Genomic DNA, 17,970 nt, shown 5'->3' with positions numbered 1-17,970 from the left:
TGGCATTTGCCAGAAGTGCCCAATGGCCAGTCCGGCCCTGGCAGTAGTAAAGCTTGAGATGACAAACGCTTACAGTTTCTTATGGGCAACGTTTCTCCTTATGAAGAGTGACATATCATATCTGGCTTGTCAAGGTAAGGAGGCTTATCCGCCGTGCAATGCTCCTCTGGGAAATTTAATATGCAAATTGCCTCTTCTGAGAAAAAGAGGATTTAAACTCTATAGCGCCACCTGTTGGAAGTAGCGATCCTACACACAATCCTACGTCACAATCAACCCTTTAACGAGTCGTGCAATATGACTTAGGATAAAAGCCAAATCAGTATCTCAATTTGCAGACACGGTGTTTCAGGCTGTTGGACCTCGACAGTGCAAAGCATGAGAACTAATTATTTGGCTAGGTGAGAGGCTCTGGACTGGGGTCTAAGATGTAAGGTTTCTCCTTATGGAGAGTGACATACCAGCTCTGGCTTGTCAAGGTAAGGAGGCTTATTCGCCGTGCAATGCTCCTCTGGGAAATTTAATATGCAAATTGCCTCTTCTGAGAAAAAGAGGTCCTCTTTTTCTCAGAAGAGGCAATTTGCATATTAAATTTCCCAGAGGAGCATTGCAAGGCGAATAAGCCTCCTTAGGCTACTTTCACACATCAGGTTTTCGCTGGCAAGCTCAATCCGGCTAATTTTCAAAAAAACGGATCCGGCAAATGTTGCCGCCGGATCTGTTTTTTTTCCCATAGACTTGTATTAGTGCCGGATTGCGCCGGATGACCTTGCGTTTCGTCTGGTTTTTGCCAGATCCGGCAAATCTGCCGTTTCCGGTTTCTGGAAAAAACGTCCATAGCAACGATTTCACTTCTAGCTATTTGCTAGAATGGAAGCCTATGGAAGCCGTAAGGTGCCAGATCCAAAATATGACGGATTCCGGCGCCAGATTCCGTTTTTTAAACGGAGCATGCTCTAATTTTTTTTTTATCCAATTATTTGGATATGCTAGTCCGAACCGTCGAAAAAATGGATCCGTCACATCAGTTTTTCACAATCTGCGCCGGATCCGTTTTTTCCAACATTCACCGGATTGTACCTGATGCAAAAAAACCTGATGTGTAAAAGTAGCCTTACCTTGACAAGCCAGAGCTGGTATGTCACTCTCCATAAGGAAAAATGTTACCCCTTAGACCCCAGTCCAGAGCCTCTCACCTAGCCAAATTAGTTTGGCTTTTATCCTAAGTCATATTGCACGACTAGTTAAAGGGTTGATTGACTTGTAGGATCGCTACTTTCAACAGGTGGCGCTATAGAGTTTAAGTCCTCATTTTCTCAAAAGAGGCAATTTGCATATTAAATTTCCCAGAGGAGCATTGCACGGTGAATAAGCCTCCTTACCTTGACAAGTTAGAGCTGGTATGTCACTCTCCATAAGCAGAAACGTTACCCCTTAGACACCAGTCCAGAGCCTCTCACCTAGCCAAATTAGTTCTCATGCTTCTCACTGACGAGGGCCAACAGCCCGAAACACAGTGTCTGCGAATTGAGATACTGATTTGGCTTTTATCCTAAGTCATATTGCATGACTTGTTAAAGGGTTGATTGTGACTTGTAGGATCGCTACTTCCAACAGGTGGCGCTATAGAGTTTATGTCCTCTTTTTCTCAGAAGAGGCAATTTGCATATACAGTTTCTTATAAAACCTAAATAATAGAGCAGAAAATTAAAGAGGCACTCCCATAATTTTTTTAATGTATTAAATGTGTGTGTATACGCATGTGATGTAGTTCGAGTTTAGTAATATACTCATTATCACGATTCTTCTGCTCAGTGTGTCTTGGACCCGGTGACTGACAGCTCAGTCATCCAATCTGATGCAGGGGTGTGCTGAGCTGTCAGTGTTTTGATGGATGGCTGAGCTGTCCAATCTGAGACTGGGAGGTGCTGAGCTTGATACAGGTGTTCACTATTCCAAGTGATTAACCAGCTACTTAGCTGAGCTGTGAGTCACAGATCTCTGCCAGACATAGCATCTACTCAGTGATTTTACTTGTATTTCTGTGCTCTGTTTGTTGATCTATTGCTGCCTGGCCTTGGACCTTGTTCTGACCATCTGTTTGCCTAGCCCCTTTGCTCTGATCCACTATATTCCTAGTATTCTTACCTTGGACCGTGACCTGACTTCACCTTTGTTTTTCCTCTTAGTTTACTAGGTGCTCTCTTGGTATCTGACCTCAGAAGGTTTGACTATCCTGCCTCACGGCTTGTCTATGAGTAGTGACAAGCGTCACATTCACCTATTGCCGCTGTCTCAGGTATCCATCACTGTTCTTCTCTGCTGCTTACTGATGTCACCTCTCTGCAGACTGGCCAGGGTCATGCTGTGCTCTCCATGACCCTGATGATTATTTTACAATGAAAGCCTGTGGAGCATCAGAACTAGGCTTTATAGGCTTTTATTGTAAATTTGACATCCAGCTTCCGCAAAGCGCATAGAAGGAGCTGGCTAGTTGAGCTGAGCTAAAATGTTCGGGTTCCCTCTTATTCGGCAAGCTATAGAGCTTGTCGAATATGCTGCAGAGGGAACCCAGCTTCCTGGATCGTGCTGGCCGATCAGCTGATCGGCGCCGCAGCTGCATATGTCGCAGCTGTGTCACAGTCACGACACAGGCATGGAGAGCCAACAAACAGACTCTCCATGCATGTCTCACGACTGTGACACAGCCGCGACACATGCAGCTGTGGCGCCGATCAGCTGATTGGCCGACGCTATCCAAGAAACTGGGTTCCCTCTGCAGCTTACTCAGCAAGCACTATAGCTTGCCAAATAAGAGGGAACTCGAACATATTAGCTCATCTCTACCGGCTAGTCAGAATTGCAGTGACGTCAGCGAGCAGCTGTGAAGAACGGAGCTGGACACCGACGACACTGGCGATAGTTGAGTATATTGAAAGAGACATAGCAAATCAAAATCTATACTACGTTTCTAATTGGAGGGATTTGCTAATATTATTATGACACCTACTACATTTTGGGATAGGATCTTGGAAATGGGAATACCCCTTTAATGCTTTTGCAATGGGACAGTGGATGACGCAGGAGGCATCAGAGATGCTGGTATACCTTCATATTTGCTGGTGGAAAAGGCCATACTTTAAAAAAGTTAAAAAAAAAAAGCAGAAAAAAGCGACTGATAATTAAGCATTGTTCTCCATATTCTGTTCCTGACGAGCCACAACACTTCTACAAAAATACTGTATAAATAGCACTACGGTATGGAAATGAATAATATGTGATAATACTTCCAATAAATTATGCGGTGTGCATTCATCACAACACTTCACTGAACTTTCCAATATCCTATAATTGAACAAGACAAAAACTACACTTTTGGATACATAACACTTTTAGTTTTCAGCAATAAAATGTAATATTCAACAACTTATTTTCTGAGCATAAAAGAAACAGTTATACAAAACATATCAAAGTGATAAGTGATTAAAACAGAGACATAAGAGTTTTCCTTTCATTTCTAACGTATAAAGGAGTTTATTCATCTCTAAAAAGTACTGATATATATATATATATATATATATATATATATATATATAATACAAGCTTTTTGTCAGTAAAATCCCAAGTCCATATTCACTTATAAAAACTTTATCAAACCAGTTTCTGATCCTCTTTGTAAATGAAAGGCTAATAGGGGACCTGTCACTTGTGATAAACATATTATTTTTACCTGCTGTAAATTGTTCTTGGCCCAATTTTCGCTGTATGTAAATCCATTTTAGCTAAGTGGGCTTGGTCTTCTTCTCTTATATTTAGGGATATCCTTGATGACCATGCCCACTTGGCTATAAAGAATAGATTTATATACAGGAAAAAGAGAGACACATCTCAGGAACGGACAGGCATAGGATAAAAAATACAACAACACAAGACTTAGGAGAATAGCGGCATTTACACCATGTAAGAAAAATGTGATATTTAAGGCAAGTGACAGGTCCTTTTTTAACTTTGGCAAAACCATAAATTAGTATTACATCAAGCAAAATCTAAATGATACATTAGACATTTGTTTTCTACCTAGTCACTGGTAATCCATCCCCATTTCTGATTCATTCACTTGTCGGCTGCAGGTGTGAATAGTCAGCAGTGACAATCCCATATCCTGTCTGTCACCCAGGTTGACTTCAGCTCATATATCCGCCCATTACAACACTTGCTTTTAAGTGTAGCTTGAATATTTGTGAATTTTGCAGATTCTTTCCTGCATCTTATGACCTATTAACAGCTTAGTAAATTCATGTAATCAGATCTAGATTGTGTAGTAGACGTTGCAGGAGGGATTTCCATAGAGAGTGACAGCAAAGTCTACACTTTACTTGGCATCCTAAACCTACGGGAGCAACAAGGAAGCTTGACGTAAAGCAAACCATCATATTACTTTTTGTAAAATTTAGTTCAGAGGTCCAGTCTTCCATACGGCAAGCAAATGTCTTTGTATATCTATCAAAAAAAACAAAACATATAGCTATAATTTCAAGAGTTCATTATATGGTACAAAGTCAACGTGAATATAAGTCAGTCAGTTTCAGAAGGCTATCATATGGCCACATTTTAACATCCATATTATGCATGAATGACATCATTTCACTGAGCTGAAATTATATAAAAATAAAAAACAATAAAAGAATATATTGAATTATATGACTACCTCAGGTTATCTGGAACTCCACTTTGTCCACAAAGCTGTCATATTTATGGTCCGTGTTCAGTACGATTTTTTAATTTTCTTCTGAAAAATTCAAAATTAACAATTAGGAATAAAACTTGCAGTTTTATAGGCCCTTCTTAATTAGTATATTTGCTTACCTGCAACAAAAAACAACTAATCCCAAAAATATCAGACCCAGGAAAGACCCTAAAACCAGAAAGTTTATTAAAAAGTTGCTTTGAGGTTCTGTTTCCACGCTAGACAATAAGATTTCTTCACAACGTTCGCCTGTGTAGTTGTCAATGCATCTGTAGAACATAAAAAGAGGTCAGTGTGAAGGGATTTCAATCTTAACCAAATACAGTATTAGCTTCTCACTGTCTAAAACAAAATCTCATGTACTTTCCCAGCACTGTAAAATGCAGCAAATTTTTAGTGGTCATTAATGCAGTGGAAGCTCTGCTGCTGCTTTTAGCACCGTGGGAACTTAGCCGTGGGGAATCAAGTGCTGAATTGAATTACTGTATGAAGATATAAGGGCAATCACCATGTCCTGTCTTCTATCTATTGACCGATAAACAGCTGATCCACAGTGGATTTATTTATCTATCTATATGTAGAGTGTCTTGAAAAAGTATTTATACCCTGTGAACTTTCCACATTTTTCAAGTTACACCCACAAACCTAAATTTATTTTACTGAGATTTTATGTGATATACCAACATAAAGTAGCAAGTATTTGTGAAGTGTAAAGGAAATGATACATGGTTTTCACAATATTTTAAAAATATAAATCTGAAAATTGTGACGTGCATTTGTATTCAGCCCTCATGTAGTGTGATACTCCTAAATAACATCTTGAGTGACCAAGTGCCTACAGAAGTCACATAATAAGTAAATTGAGTCCACCTCTGTGTAATTAAAGGGAACCTGTCACCAGAAAAAATGCTATTAACCTGCAAATATGGGGTTAATCTGTGGGTTAATAGCATTACTAACTTGCCCACACTTACCCGAACACTGAGGGGAGAAAATAAATATTATTCCCCCCCCCCCCCCCCCGCAGTGTTCCTGTTCCAGTGATGGGGCGGTGCTTGAGCTGGTTCAGTCACCACTCTGAGTATACAGAGCGGCGGCTGTTGCTGTGGTATCGTCACTAGTGTTGAGCGATACCGTCCGATACTTGAAAGTATCGGTATCGGATAGTATCGGCCGATACCCGAAAAATATCGGATATCGCCGATACCGATACCCATGCATTTCAATGGGACGCAAAGTATCGGAATGGTTCCCAGGGTCTGAAGGAGAGGAAACTCTCCTTCAGGCCCTGGGATCCATATTCATGTGTAAAATAAAGAATTAAAATAAAAAATATGGATATACTCACCTCTCCGGTGGCCCCTGGATCTTACCGCTGTAACCGGGAGCCTTTGTTCCTAAGAATGAGCGCATGAAGGGCCTTCGATGACGTCGCGGCTTCTGATTGGTCGCATGACCGCTCATGTGACTGCTCACGCAACCAATCAGAAGCCGCGACGTCAGCCGCGACGTCATCGAAGGTCCTTCATGGGCTCATTCTTAGGAACGGAGGCTTCCGATTACAGTGGTAAGATCCAGGGGCCACCGGAGAGGTGAGTATATCCATATATATCCATATACTCACCTCTCCGGCGGCCCCTGGACCTTACCGCTGTAACCGGGAGCCTCCGATCCTAAGAATGAGCCCGTGAAGGACCTTCGATGACATCACGGCTGACGTCGCGGCTTCTGATTGGTCGCGTGAGTGGTCACATGAGCGGTCACGCGATCAATCAGAAGCCGCGACGTAATCGAAGCCCCTTCACGCGCTCATTCTTAGGAACAAAGGCTCCCGGTTACAGCGGTAAGATCCAGGGGCCACCGGAGAGGTGAGTATATTCATATTTTTTATTTTAATTCTTTATTTTACACATGAATATGGTTCCGATACCGATTCCCGATACCACAAAAGTATCGGAACTCGGTATCGGAATTCCGATACCGCAAGTATTGGCCGATACCCGATACTTGCGGTATCGGAATGCTCAACACTAATCGTCACTGATTGACAGCCGTCGACAGTCGTCGTTCTGTATACGCAGAGCGATGACTGAACCAGTGGTGACATCGCCCCATGATTGAAACCAGAACACTGCAGCGTTCAGCTACGTGCAGGCACCGGGCAGGTTAGTAACGCTATTAACCTGCAGATTAACCCCATATCTGCATGTTAATAGTATTTTTTGTTTGGTAACAGGTGCCCTTTAATGCTCAGTATAACTACAGCTGTTCTGTGAAGGCACCAGAGGTTTGTTTGAGAACATTAGCCAATTATTTCCATTGAGAGCATTAGGCATCAAACAGTATCATGAAAACCAACAAAACACATCAGACATGTCAGGAATAAAGTTGTGGAGATTAGCATTAAAAAAAAATAGCCGAAGCTCTAAACATCTCAGTCCGCACCGATCAACCCATCATCCAAAAATGGAGGGAGAATAGCACAACTATAAATCTATCAAGACATGGCAAATGTCAATCCACGAAAACTAAAACTGACATTCTAAACAAGAACACTAATTAGAGTAGTAGCCAAGAGGCCCATGGTCACTCTGGAGGAGCTGCACAGATCCACAGCTCAGGTGGGAGAATCTGTATGAGTCGCCTGCCAGGGCCGTGGGGTACTCGGTACCGGGTCTGGTACTTAAAGGGGATGTCACGGTGGCGGCGACCCGGTCCGTGGCCCTGGGTGCCCAAATAAAGGGAAAGGTCTTTTAAGGGGATTTGAAATAAAGTTTGTGTTTGTGACGCCACCTGTGGTATTCGGTCAGTGGAGACCGATGCTGCTTAAAGGGGTCCGCTGGGGTGATGTTATGGCAGCTAGATGGTATAACTTCCCCTAGGTGAAGTAGGTCCCCAGGGCTCCTGGTGTATAGATGAGGATGGTGAGTGGTGCAATAAAGAACGGAGGACACAGGTTTGCAGTCTCTTTACCTGGTTTACTGAAGGCTTCAGGCAACCGCAGTCCAGGGCACCAGATCACAGGTACAGACAGGGTCCGGCTGGCTTGGAAGCGAGTTCAGAGTCCCCTTTACCAGGTGGAGTTATAATCCTTCCTCTTAGCACAGTGATGTTGTAGTCACTTACTGCCTTTGGCTTCTGGCAAGGTCCTCACAATTCTCTCTGTCCTCCATGAAGGTTAGGAAACAAAGCCTTTTTATAGGGTCTCTATCATGACCCAGGCTCTATGTGCCACTGTGCTTCCTGGGTGTTAGGGCAGACAGGTGATGTGTAATCCAGCTGTCCTGCTGGTTTCTGCTGTGCCCCCTAGAGTCCGACACAACCTCGGTATTCCGGCTACCGGAATCTGCGCTCGGCCAGGGAGGTAGCTCAAATGCTGCTATGCTCCCGTGGTGTCTCTCTCCTGTGCTTCGTTCTCCTGCACGCTCACTAAACACTGTTCTTTTCCTGCTCTCTCAATTCTGGAGCTGCAGCACCTCCGGCTGCACGGCCCCAAACACGTCTCACTGCCTCAGACTGCTCCAGTCTACTGTCTGGAACTAACTACCTGACTTTCCCTCCAGACCAGAATATATCAATAGGAAAGCTCCCCCTAAACCAGGTTTAGCGCTCCCCCCTCTGTCCTGGAGTGTGAACATGTTGTGTGCATTGTGTTTACCTGGTGAAAGAGATCTTCCTTCGCTTTCCAGCGTAACATCACTCTACCCATGAGGAAAGCAATGCCACTGTGACAACCAGGACCCTGGGGTGTCACATGTACAGTACATAGGACAATTATTAGTCATATACTCTATGAATCTGGCCTTTATGGAAGAGTGGCAAGAAGAAAGCCAGACGTAGTCCTGTCTGCATTTTCAAAAACCCATGCAGGGGACACAGCTAGCATGTGGAAGAAGGTGCTCTGTGTAAGATCAGAACTGCCTATATCAGTAGTCGTGCTACAGGAATGGACAATAGTCCTATATACATACAACGATAACCTCAGCACCGACAATGAGAAACAAAAATTGATTTGCTGCAAATGTAATTTACTTTGATCTCGCACTAACAAAACAACAGATATTGTCCAATGTTTTGACCAGCTTGTGGTCTTTATCAGTGGCATCTATGGTGTACAAAATATACAGAAACATTTGTGCTCAAAAGTTTACATACCCCAGAAGACTTTTTGCTTTCTTGGCATTTTTTCAGAGAATATGAATGATGACACCAAAACTTTTTCTCCACTCATGGTTAGTGGTTGGGTGAAGCCATTTATTGTCAAACTACTGTGTTTTCTCTTTTTAAATCATAATGACAACCCAAAACATCCAAATGACCCTGATAAAAAGTTCACACACCCTATTTCTTAATACAATGTATTGCCCCCTCTACCATCAATGACAGCTTGAAGTCTTTTGTGTCAGTTGTGGATGAGGTTCTTTATTTTCTCAGATGGTAAAGCTGCTCACTCTTCTTGGCAAAAAGCTTCCAGTTCCTGTAAATTCCTGGGCTGTCTAGCATGAACTACAGTTACGTCCATATATATTTGGAAAGAGACATTTTTCTAATTTTGGTTATAGACATTACCACAATGAATTTTAAACAAATCAATTCAGATGCAGTTGAAGTTCAGACTTTCAGCTTTCATTTGAGGGTATCCACATTAAAATTGGATGAAGGGTTTAGGAGTTTCAGCTCCTTAACATGTGCCACCCTGTTTTTAAAGGGACCAAAAGTAATTGGACAATTGACTCCAAGGCTATTTCATGGACAGGTGTGGGCAATCCCTTCGTTATGTCATTCTCAATTAAGCAGATAAAAGGCCTGGAGTTGATTTGAGGTGTGGTGCTTACATTTGGAAGGTTTTGCTGTGAAGTAAACATGCGGTCAAAGGAGCTCTCTATGCAGGTGAAACAAGCCATCCTTAAGCTGCGAAAACAGAAAAAACCCATCCGAGAAATTGCTACAATATTAGGAGTGGCAAAATCTACAGTTTGGTACATCCTGAGAAAGAAAAAAAGCACTGGTGAACTCATCAATGCAAAAAGACCTGGGCGCTCACGGAAGACAACAGTGGTGGATGATCGCAGAATAATCTCCATGGTGAAGAGAAACCCGTTCACTTGGTTGGCTGTTGTGAAGAACACTCTCCAGGAGGTAGGCGTATCAATATCCAAATCTACCATAAACAGAAGACTGCATGAAAGTAAATACAGAGGGTTCACTGCACGGTGCAAGCCACTCATAAGCATCAAGAATGAAAAGGCGAGACTGGACTTTGCTAAAAAAAAAACATCTAAAAAAGCCAGCACAGTTCTGGAAGAACATTCTTTGGACAGATGAAACCAAGATCAACCTCTACCAGAATGATGGAAAGAGAAAAGTATTGCGAAGGCGTGGTACAGCTCATGATCCACAGCATACCACATCATCTGTAAAACACGGCGGAGGCAGTGTGATGGCTTGGGCATGCATGGCTGCCAGTGGCACTGGGTCACTAGTGTTTATTGATGATGTGACACAGGACAGAAGCAGCTGAATGAATTCTGAGGTATTCAGAGACATACTGTGTGCTCAGATCCAGCCAAATGCAGCCAAACTGATTGGTCGTCGTTTCATACTACAGATGGACAATGACCCAAAACATAAAGCCGAAGCAACCCAGGAGTTTATAAGAAGTGGAATATTCTTGAATGGCCAAGTCAGTCACCTGATCTCAACCCAATTGAGAATGCATTTCACTTGTTAAACACTAAACTTCAGACAGAAAAGTCCACAAACAACAGCAACTGAAAACCACCGTGAAGACCTGGCAGAGCATAAAAAAGGAGGAAACACAGCATCTGGTGATGTCCATGAGTTCAAGACTTCAGGCAGTCATTGCCAACAAAGGGTTTTCAACCAAGTACTAAAAATGAACATTTCATTTAAAATTATTTAATCTGTCCAATTACTTTTGGTCCCTTTAAAAACAAGGTGGCACATGTTAAGGAGCTGAAACTCCTAAACCCTTCATCCAATTTTAATGTGGATACCCTCAAATGAAAGCTGAAAGTCTGAACTTCAACTGCATCTGAATTGTTTTGTTTAAAATTCATTGTGGTAATGTCTATAACCAAAATTAGAAAAATGTTGTCTCTGTCCAATAATATATGGACGTAACTGTACGTGCTTGAGAATTCCCCAGAGTGGCTCAATGATATTGAAGTCAGGAGACTGAGATGGCTACTCCAGAACCTTCACTTTGCCAACAAAGCAAAAATTCTGCCAGGGTATGTAAACTTTTGAGCACAACTGTATATGTGCATTTAGTTACATATACAAAATACAGCTCTGGCAAAAATTAAGAGACCACTGCAAAATGTTCAGTTTGTCTGATTTTTCTCTTTATAGGTGTATTTTTGAGTAAAATGTAAATTGTTCTTTTATTCTATAAACTTCTGACAACATGTCTCCGAATTTCCAAGCAATCAATTTTGCATTTTTTTTCTGACAAAGAAAAATGGTCAAAATTTAAAACAAACAAACAGTGCTTTCAGACCTCAAATAATGCAAAGAAAACAAGTTCATAATCATTTGGAAACAACAATACTAATGTTTTAACTCAGGAAGAGTTCAGAAATAAATATTTTGTGGAATAACCATGATTTGTAATCACAGCTTTCATGCGTCTTGGCATGCTTGCCACCAGTCTTTCACACTGCTTCTGGCGCAAAAATTGAAGCAGTTCTTCTTTGTTTGATGGCTTGTGACTATCTATCATCCTCTTGATTCCAGAGGTTTTCAATGGGGCTCAGATCTGGAGATTCGGCTGCCCATGACAGGGTTTTGATGTGGTGGTCTCTTAATTTTTGCCAGAGCTGTATGTACAGAATACAAAATGTACAAAGACCAGCAAAAATTGCAATAAGTACAAATTAATATAACATCATAATAAAGACAAGAAAATAAGATATAAATTGTTATGATGGAAGGGGAGGGGAAAATGCAGGTGAAAGGGATGGGCTGATTTGGATCAATAATGGATAAACATAAAAATAAAAGAAAAGATAAGGAAAACACAAATCATAAAAAGAGACTGCAAATGGTGGGGGAATTTCGTAGAGAAGTCAGTGCAATTATTGAATTCAGAGGACATTGCAAGAGGACAAGCAGATATGAGTAGGAAGTGCCATATAGTCTGTCACACTGGGGTATGTGGATCTCCTATGCCATGGACCGGGCTTACCCTGGAGGGGTGTAGCTAAGCTGCTACCTGGTTCTACACTGATGGTGAAGTAAGGCTTGTGCTGCAGGAAGCCGCCAGGTACCATTGCAGGGCAGTCCTCGATACTGCAGCAGCTGACCCCAGATGTCAGGGACGCAGGTATGGACTTGAAATGTCATGACAGAAAGAGGATCACTGGAGGTATGGATACGGGTGCCGGTTCAGTCAGAACAGGTTCAGGTTCGGACAGAATGGCTGGTTCAGACAGGATGGGCTCAGTATTACTGGCAGGTACTGGTGCAGGATCACAGAATGGGTACAGGAACAGAGACCTAAGAACGGTCTAGTAGCTTACAGACGCACTAGATACTGAAGATGCTCAGGCACATTCCTACAGAGGAGGGTGCCTTAAATACCTAATGCCTCCCAGCTATAGGCTGGGACATTTCCGGAGTGTACGCCCTGCTCCTTTAAGAATCAGGGAGTGAGCGCCATAAGCACATTGCCAGGAGACATGCACGACATGAGTAGGTGCTGGAACCTGGGAGCCGGAGATACTGGCGAGCGGCCGTGATGATGAGCATTTCAGCGTCCCTGCCGGGGGATGGAAGGGGAAGCATGCAGGGATGCTGGTGTTACAGAGTCCAAAAAATAAAAGGATAAACAAGTACAGTAACAGAAAGGGGGTTATAATATTATTAGGTGAGAACCATGTAGCGTAGAGGTAGTACGGTAGTGGATATAGCCTAAGGCGAATGGTAAATATATAGAATGGTGGATAGGATATACAGAAACAAGTAGTGAGATGGGGGAGGAGAGGAAAGGGGGAGGGGGTGTTTTGGATAATATCCATAAAGAGTGTCCAGTTTGAGTTGTGGGATATGAAAGGAAGAAGGAGAAAATTAGGAGAAAATTCATATATAACGGTATATGAAGTAGTGGGGTAGTTGTATGCAGAACCAAGGAACACACCAGACAAGTCAGGGATAAAGTTGTGGAAAAGTGTAAAGCAGGGTTAGGTTAAAAAAAATAGCCCAGGCTTTGAACATCTCACAAAGCACTGTTCAATCCATCATCCAAAAAATGGAGGTAGAATAGCACAAGTACAAATATACAAGACCTAGCCACCCACCTAAACTGACATCCTATGCAAAGACAGCACTAATTAGAGAAGCAGCCAAGAGGCCCCTGGTCACTCTGGAGGAGATGCAGAGATCCATAGCTCAGATGGGAGAATTTCTCCACACGACAACTATAAGTCGTATACTCCACAAATCTGGCCTTTATGGAAGAGTGGCAATAAGAAAGCCACTTTTGAAAACAAGAAGACATAAGAAGTAGTGATGAGCGAATATACTCATTACTCGAGATTTCCCGAGCACGCTCGGGTGTCCTCTGAGTATTTTTTAGTGCTCGGAGATTTAGCTTTCTTCGCCACAGCTGAATGATTTACATCTGTTAGCCAGTTTGATTACATGTGGGGATTCCCTAGCAACCAGGCAACCCCCACATGTACTGTACTTAGCCTGGCTATTTGCTGTAAATGTAAAGGCTATGAAACATGTACTGTACTTAGCCTGGCTATTTGCTGTAAATGTAAAGGCTATGAAAACTAAATCTCCGAGCACTAAAAAATACTCGGAGGACACCCGAGCGTGCTCGGGAAATCTCGAGTAACGAGTATATTCGCTCATCACTAATAAGAAGTCCTGTTTGCAGTTTTTACAAAGTGATGTAGAGGAAAGCATGTGAAAGAAGATGCTGTGATCAGATGAGGCCAAAGTAGCACTTAATGCTATGTGTGGTGGAAAACTAACACTGCGCATAACTCTGAAAACACCATCCAGCATGGTTGTGATAGCATCATGCTGTAGGAATACTTTTCTTCTGCAGGGACAGGAAAGCTGGTCAGATATGATGGGAAGATGAATGGAACTAAATACAGGGCGATTCTGGAGAAAATCATGTTAGATGCTACAAATGACTTGAGTCTAGGTTCATCTTCCAACAAGACAATGACCCTAAACATACTGGCAGAGTCACAATGGAATGGTTCAGACCTAAATCCCATTGAGAATCTGTGGCAAGACTTGAAAATTGCTGTTGACAGACGCAATTATCCAATCTCACTGAGCTAGAGCTAGCAAAGAAGAATGGGCAAAAATGTGCTAAATTGGTAGAGACATACCCCAAAAGACTTGCAGCAGTAATTGCAGCAAAAGGTGGTTCGACAAAGTAATGACTGAGGGGAGCTGAACACAAATGCACATCACAATTTTCATATTTATATTTTTTTTAAATATTTGGAAAACCATGTATCATTTCCTTTGTACTTCACAAATACTTGCTACTTTGGCTTTGGTATATCAAATAAAATCCAAATACAATACATTTAAGTATGCGGGTGTGTGTAAAAGGTCACAGGGTGTGAATACTTTTTTTGAAAAAACTATATTTATATATATGTATACACTGCTCAAAAAAATAAAGGGAACACTAAAGTCCCACATCCTATATATCTCTGAATGAAATATTCCCGTTGTAAATCTTTATTCATTACACAGTGGAATGTGTTGAGAACAATAAAACCTAAAAATGATAAACTTAAATCACAACTAATATCCCACAGAGGTCTGGAGTTGGAATGATGCTCAAAATCAAAGTGGAAAATGAAGTTACAGGCTGATCCAACTTCAGTGAAAATGCGTCAAGACAAGGAAATGATGCTCAGTAGTGTGTGTGGCCTCCACGTGCCTATATGATCTCCCTACAACGCCTGGGCATGCTCATGATGAGGCGGCGGATGGTATCCTGAGGGATCTCCTCCCAGACCTGGACTAACGCATCCACCAACTCCTGAACAGTCTATGGTGCAACGTGACATTGGTGGATGGTGCGAGACATGATGTCCCAGATGTGTTCAATCGGATTCAGGTCTGGGGAACGGGTGGGCCAGTCCATAGCTTCAATGCCTTCATCTTGCATGAACTGCTGACACACTCCAACTACATGAGGTCTGGCATTGTCCTGCATTAGGAGGAACCCAGGGCCAACCGCACCAGCATATGGTCTCACAAGGGGTCTGAGGATCTCATCTCAGTACCTAATGGCAGTCAGGCTACCTCTGACGAGCCCATGGAGGGCTGTGCGGCCCTCCAAAGAAATGCCACCCCACACCATTACTGACCCACTGCCAAACCGGTCATGCTGAAGGATGTTGCAGGCAGCAGATCTCTCTCCATGGCATCTCCAGACTCTGTCACGTCTGTCACATGTGCTCACTGTGAACCTGCTTTCATCTGTGAAGAGCACAGGGTGCCAGTGGCGAATTTGCCAATCCTGGTGTTCTGTGGCAAATGCCAAGCTTCCTGCATGGTGTTGGGCTGTGAGCACAGGCTGTGAGCACAACCACCATCTGTGGACGTCGGGCACTCAGACCATCCGCATGGAGTCGGTTTCTAACCATTTGTGCAGACACATGCATACTTGTGGCCTGCTGGAGGTCATTTTTCAGGGCTCTGGCAGTGCTCCTCCTTGCACAAAGGCTGAGGTAGCGATCCTGCTGCTGGGTTGTTGCCCTCCTGCGGCCCTCTCCACATCTCCTGGTGTACTGGCTTGTCTCCTGGTAGCGGCTCCAGCCTCTGGACACTATGCTGACAGACACAGCAAACCATTTTGCCACAGCTCGCACTGATATGCCATCATGGATGAGCTGCACTACCTGAGCCACTTGTGTGGGTTGTAGAGTCAGTCTCATGCTTCCACGAGTGTGAAAGCACAACCAACATTCAAAAGTGACCAAAACATCAGCCAGAAAGCATTGGTACTGAGATGTGATCTGTGGTCCCCACCTGCAGAACCACTCCTTTATTGAGTGTGTCTTGATAATTGCCAACAATTTCCATCTGTTGTCTATTCCATCTACACAACAGCATGTGAAATTGATTGTCAAACAGTGTTGCTTCCTAAGTGGACAGTTTGGTTTCACAGAAGTTTGATTTACATGGAGTTATATTCTGTTGTTTAAGTGTTCCCTTTATTTTTTTTAGCAGTGCGTGTATATATATACATATATATATATATATATAATATACACACACACACACACACAGTGGGGAGAGTAATTATTTGATAAACTGACGATTTTACAAGTTTTCCCACCTACAAAGAATGGAAAGGTATGTACTTTTTATCGTAAGTGCACTTCAACTGTTACCTGTATAAAAGACACCTGTCTGCACACTCAATCAATCATACTCCAACCTCTCCACCATGGCCAAGACCAAAGAGCTGTCTAAGGACGCCAGGAACAAAATTGTAGACCTGAAACAAGGCTGGGATGGGCTACAGGACAATAGACAAGCAACTTGGTGAGAAAGCAACAACTGTTGGAGCAATAATTAGAAAATGGAAGAGACGCAAGATGACTGTCAATCTTTGTCGGTCTGGGACTCCATGCAAGATCTCGCCTCATAGGGTAAGGATGATTCTGAGACAAGTCAGGAATCAGCTCAGAACTACACGGAAGGACCTGGTCAATGACCTGCAGAGAGCTGGGACCACAGTTTCAAACATTACCGTTAGTAACACACTATGCCATCATGGATGAAAATCCTGCAGGGCCCGCAAGGTACCCCTGCTCACGACAGCACATGTCCAGGCTCGTTTGTCGTTCGTCAATGACCATCTGGATAATCCAGAGGAGGCATGGGAAAAGGTCATGTGGTCAGGTAAGACCAAAAATAGAACTTTTTGGTATCAACTCAACTTGCCATGTTTAGAGGAAGAAGATGGAGGAGTACAACCCCAAGAACACTGTCCCAACCATGAAGCATGGTGGGGGAAACATCATAGGGAGGACGGATGTTGTCATGTATTGCAAGATTTTGGCCAACAACTTCCTTCTCTCAGTAAGAGCATTGAAGATGGGTCTTGGCTGGGTCTTCCAGCATGACAATGACCCGAAACACACAGAGTGCCTAAGAAGAGGCTCCGTAATAAACATTTCAAGGTCCTGCAGAGTGCTGCAGTGTGTGCAAACTTGGTCAAGAACTACAGGAACGTCTGACCTCTGTAATTGCAAACAAAGGTTTTTTGTACCAAATATTAAGTTCTCTTTCTTTATTGTATCAAATACTTATTTCATGCAATACAATGCAAATTAATTATGTAAAAATCATACAATGTGATTTTCTGAATTCTTTTAAAGATTCTGTCTCTCACAGTTGAAGTGTACCTAGGATAAAAATTACATACCTCTCCATTCTTTGTAGGTGGGAAAACAAAAAGTGTATCAAATACTTATTTTTCCCACTGTATATATTACATTAAAGCACTACGTGTAGGTATATGGCATCTGAAAAGTGCCATCTATAGAAAATTAATTTAGATGTGAAGGAAGACATACACTCCACTCACCTGCAGAGTTGCTTAGGACCTATGCTATAACATATGCCTCCATTCAAACAGAAAGATTTGTGCCCTTTCTCTGCACAGGGTACTCCATGACCTAAAACACAATGAGGATCCAGTGTAAACAATTCTAGAATCATAATCACCATGCTGTCTGGCTTTATAACTGAACTGCTGATCTCCAAGTTACATAACATATCAGTATTGTCAGTATCTCAATCACAGGGTTAGTCTGTTATGAAGAAAGTAAATAGTATTGCATGAGCCCCATACATTTTCCTGTAGAAACAAGGACTATATAATGGAAATCAGCAATGAAACATGCCTTTTTATTAATATATTTGCCTCAATAGTTAGGGAAAATGTCAGTGTACTGTGTAAACCCAGCTGAGAATGGAACATTTGTTTTTTGTGTTCACATAAAAAAGACTGAACAAATACTGCATTCCACATTGAGGCTTGGAAAAGATAATGAATTGCTTTACAGAATGCATGATAGTGCCGCAATCACAATAAAGGAAAACACAAACAAGAAAAACAGTATTCTTGTGTTTTATAATAGTGCGAACACACACACACACACAAAACCTTAGGACTACATCCTGTGAACAATCTTAGCAGA

At 42.4% G+C, this 17,970-nt stretch overlaps 1 protein-coding gene across 3 annotated transcripts in view; it reads right to left on the bottom strand.

Moving 5' to 3' along the window:
- Positions 1 to 3,617: 3,617 nt before the first annotated feature.
- NRG4 (neuregulin 4) overlaps positions 3,618 to 17,970 on the bottom strand; it is a 59,399-nt gene continuing 45,046 nt past the window's right edge. For all 3 annotated transcript variants that reach the window (XM_077264261.1, XM_077264262.1, XM_077264263.1), the window contains 4 exons: positions 17,355 to 17,445; positions 4,867 to 5,016; positions 4,709 to 4,789; positions 3,618 to 4,500 (listed from right to left, as the gene is read on the bottom strand). In XM_077264261.1, coding sequence (XP_077120376.1) covers positions 4,753 to 4,789; positions 4,867 to 5,016; positions 17,355 to 17,445 — 278 coding nt within the window. In that variant the 3' untranslated portion in view covers positions 3,618 to 4,500; positions 4,709 to 4,752. The remainder of the gene's footprint in view (positions 4,501 to 4,708; positions 4,790 to 4,866; positions 5,017 to 17,354; positions 17,446 to 17,970) is intronic.

This window comes from Ranitomeya variabilis, chromosome 5, assembly GCF_051348905.1.
Source record: "Ranitomeya variabilis isolate aRanVar5 chromosome 5, aRanVar5.hap1, whole genome shotgun sequence".
In the NCBI taxonomy this organism is placed as follows: Eukaryota; Metazoa; Chordata; class Amphibia; order Anura; family Dendrobatidae; genus Ranitomeya; species Ranitomeya variabilis.
This window is presented reverse-complemented; position numbering and strand designations above follow the sequence as displayed.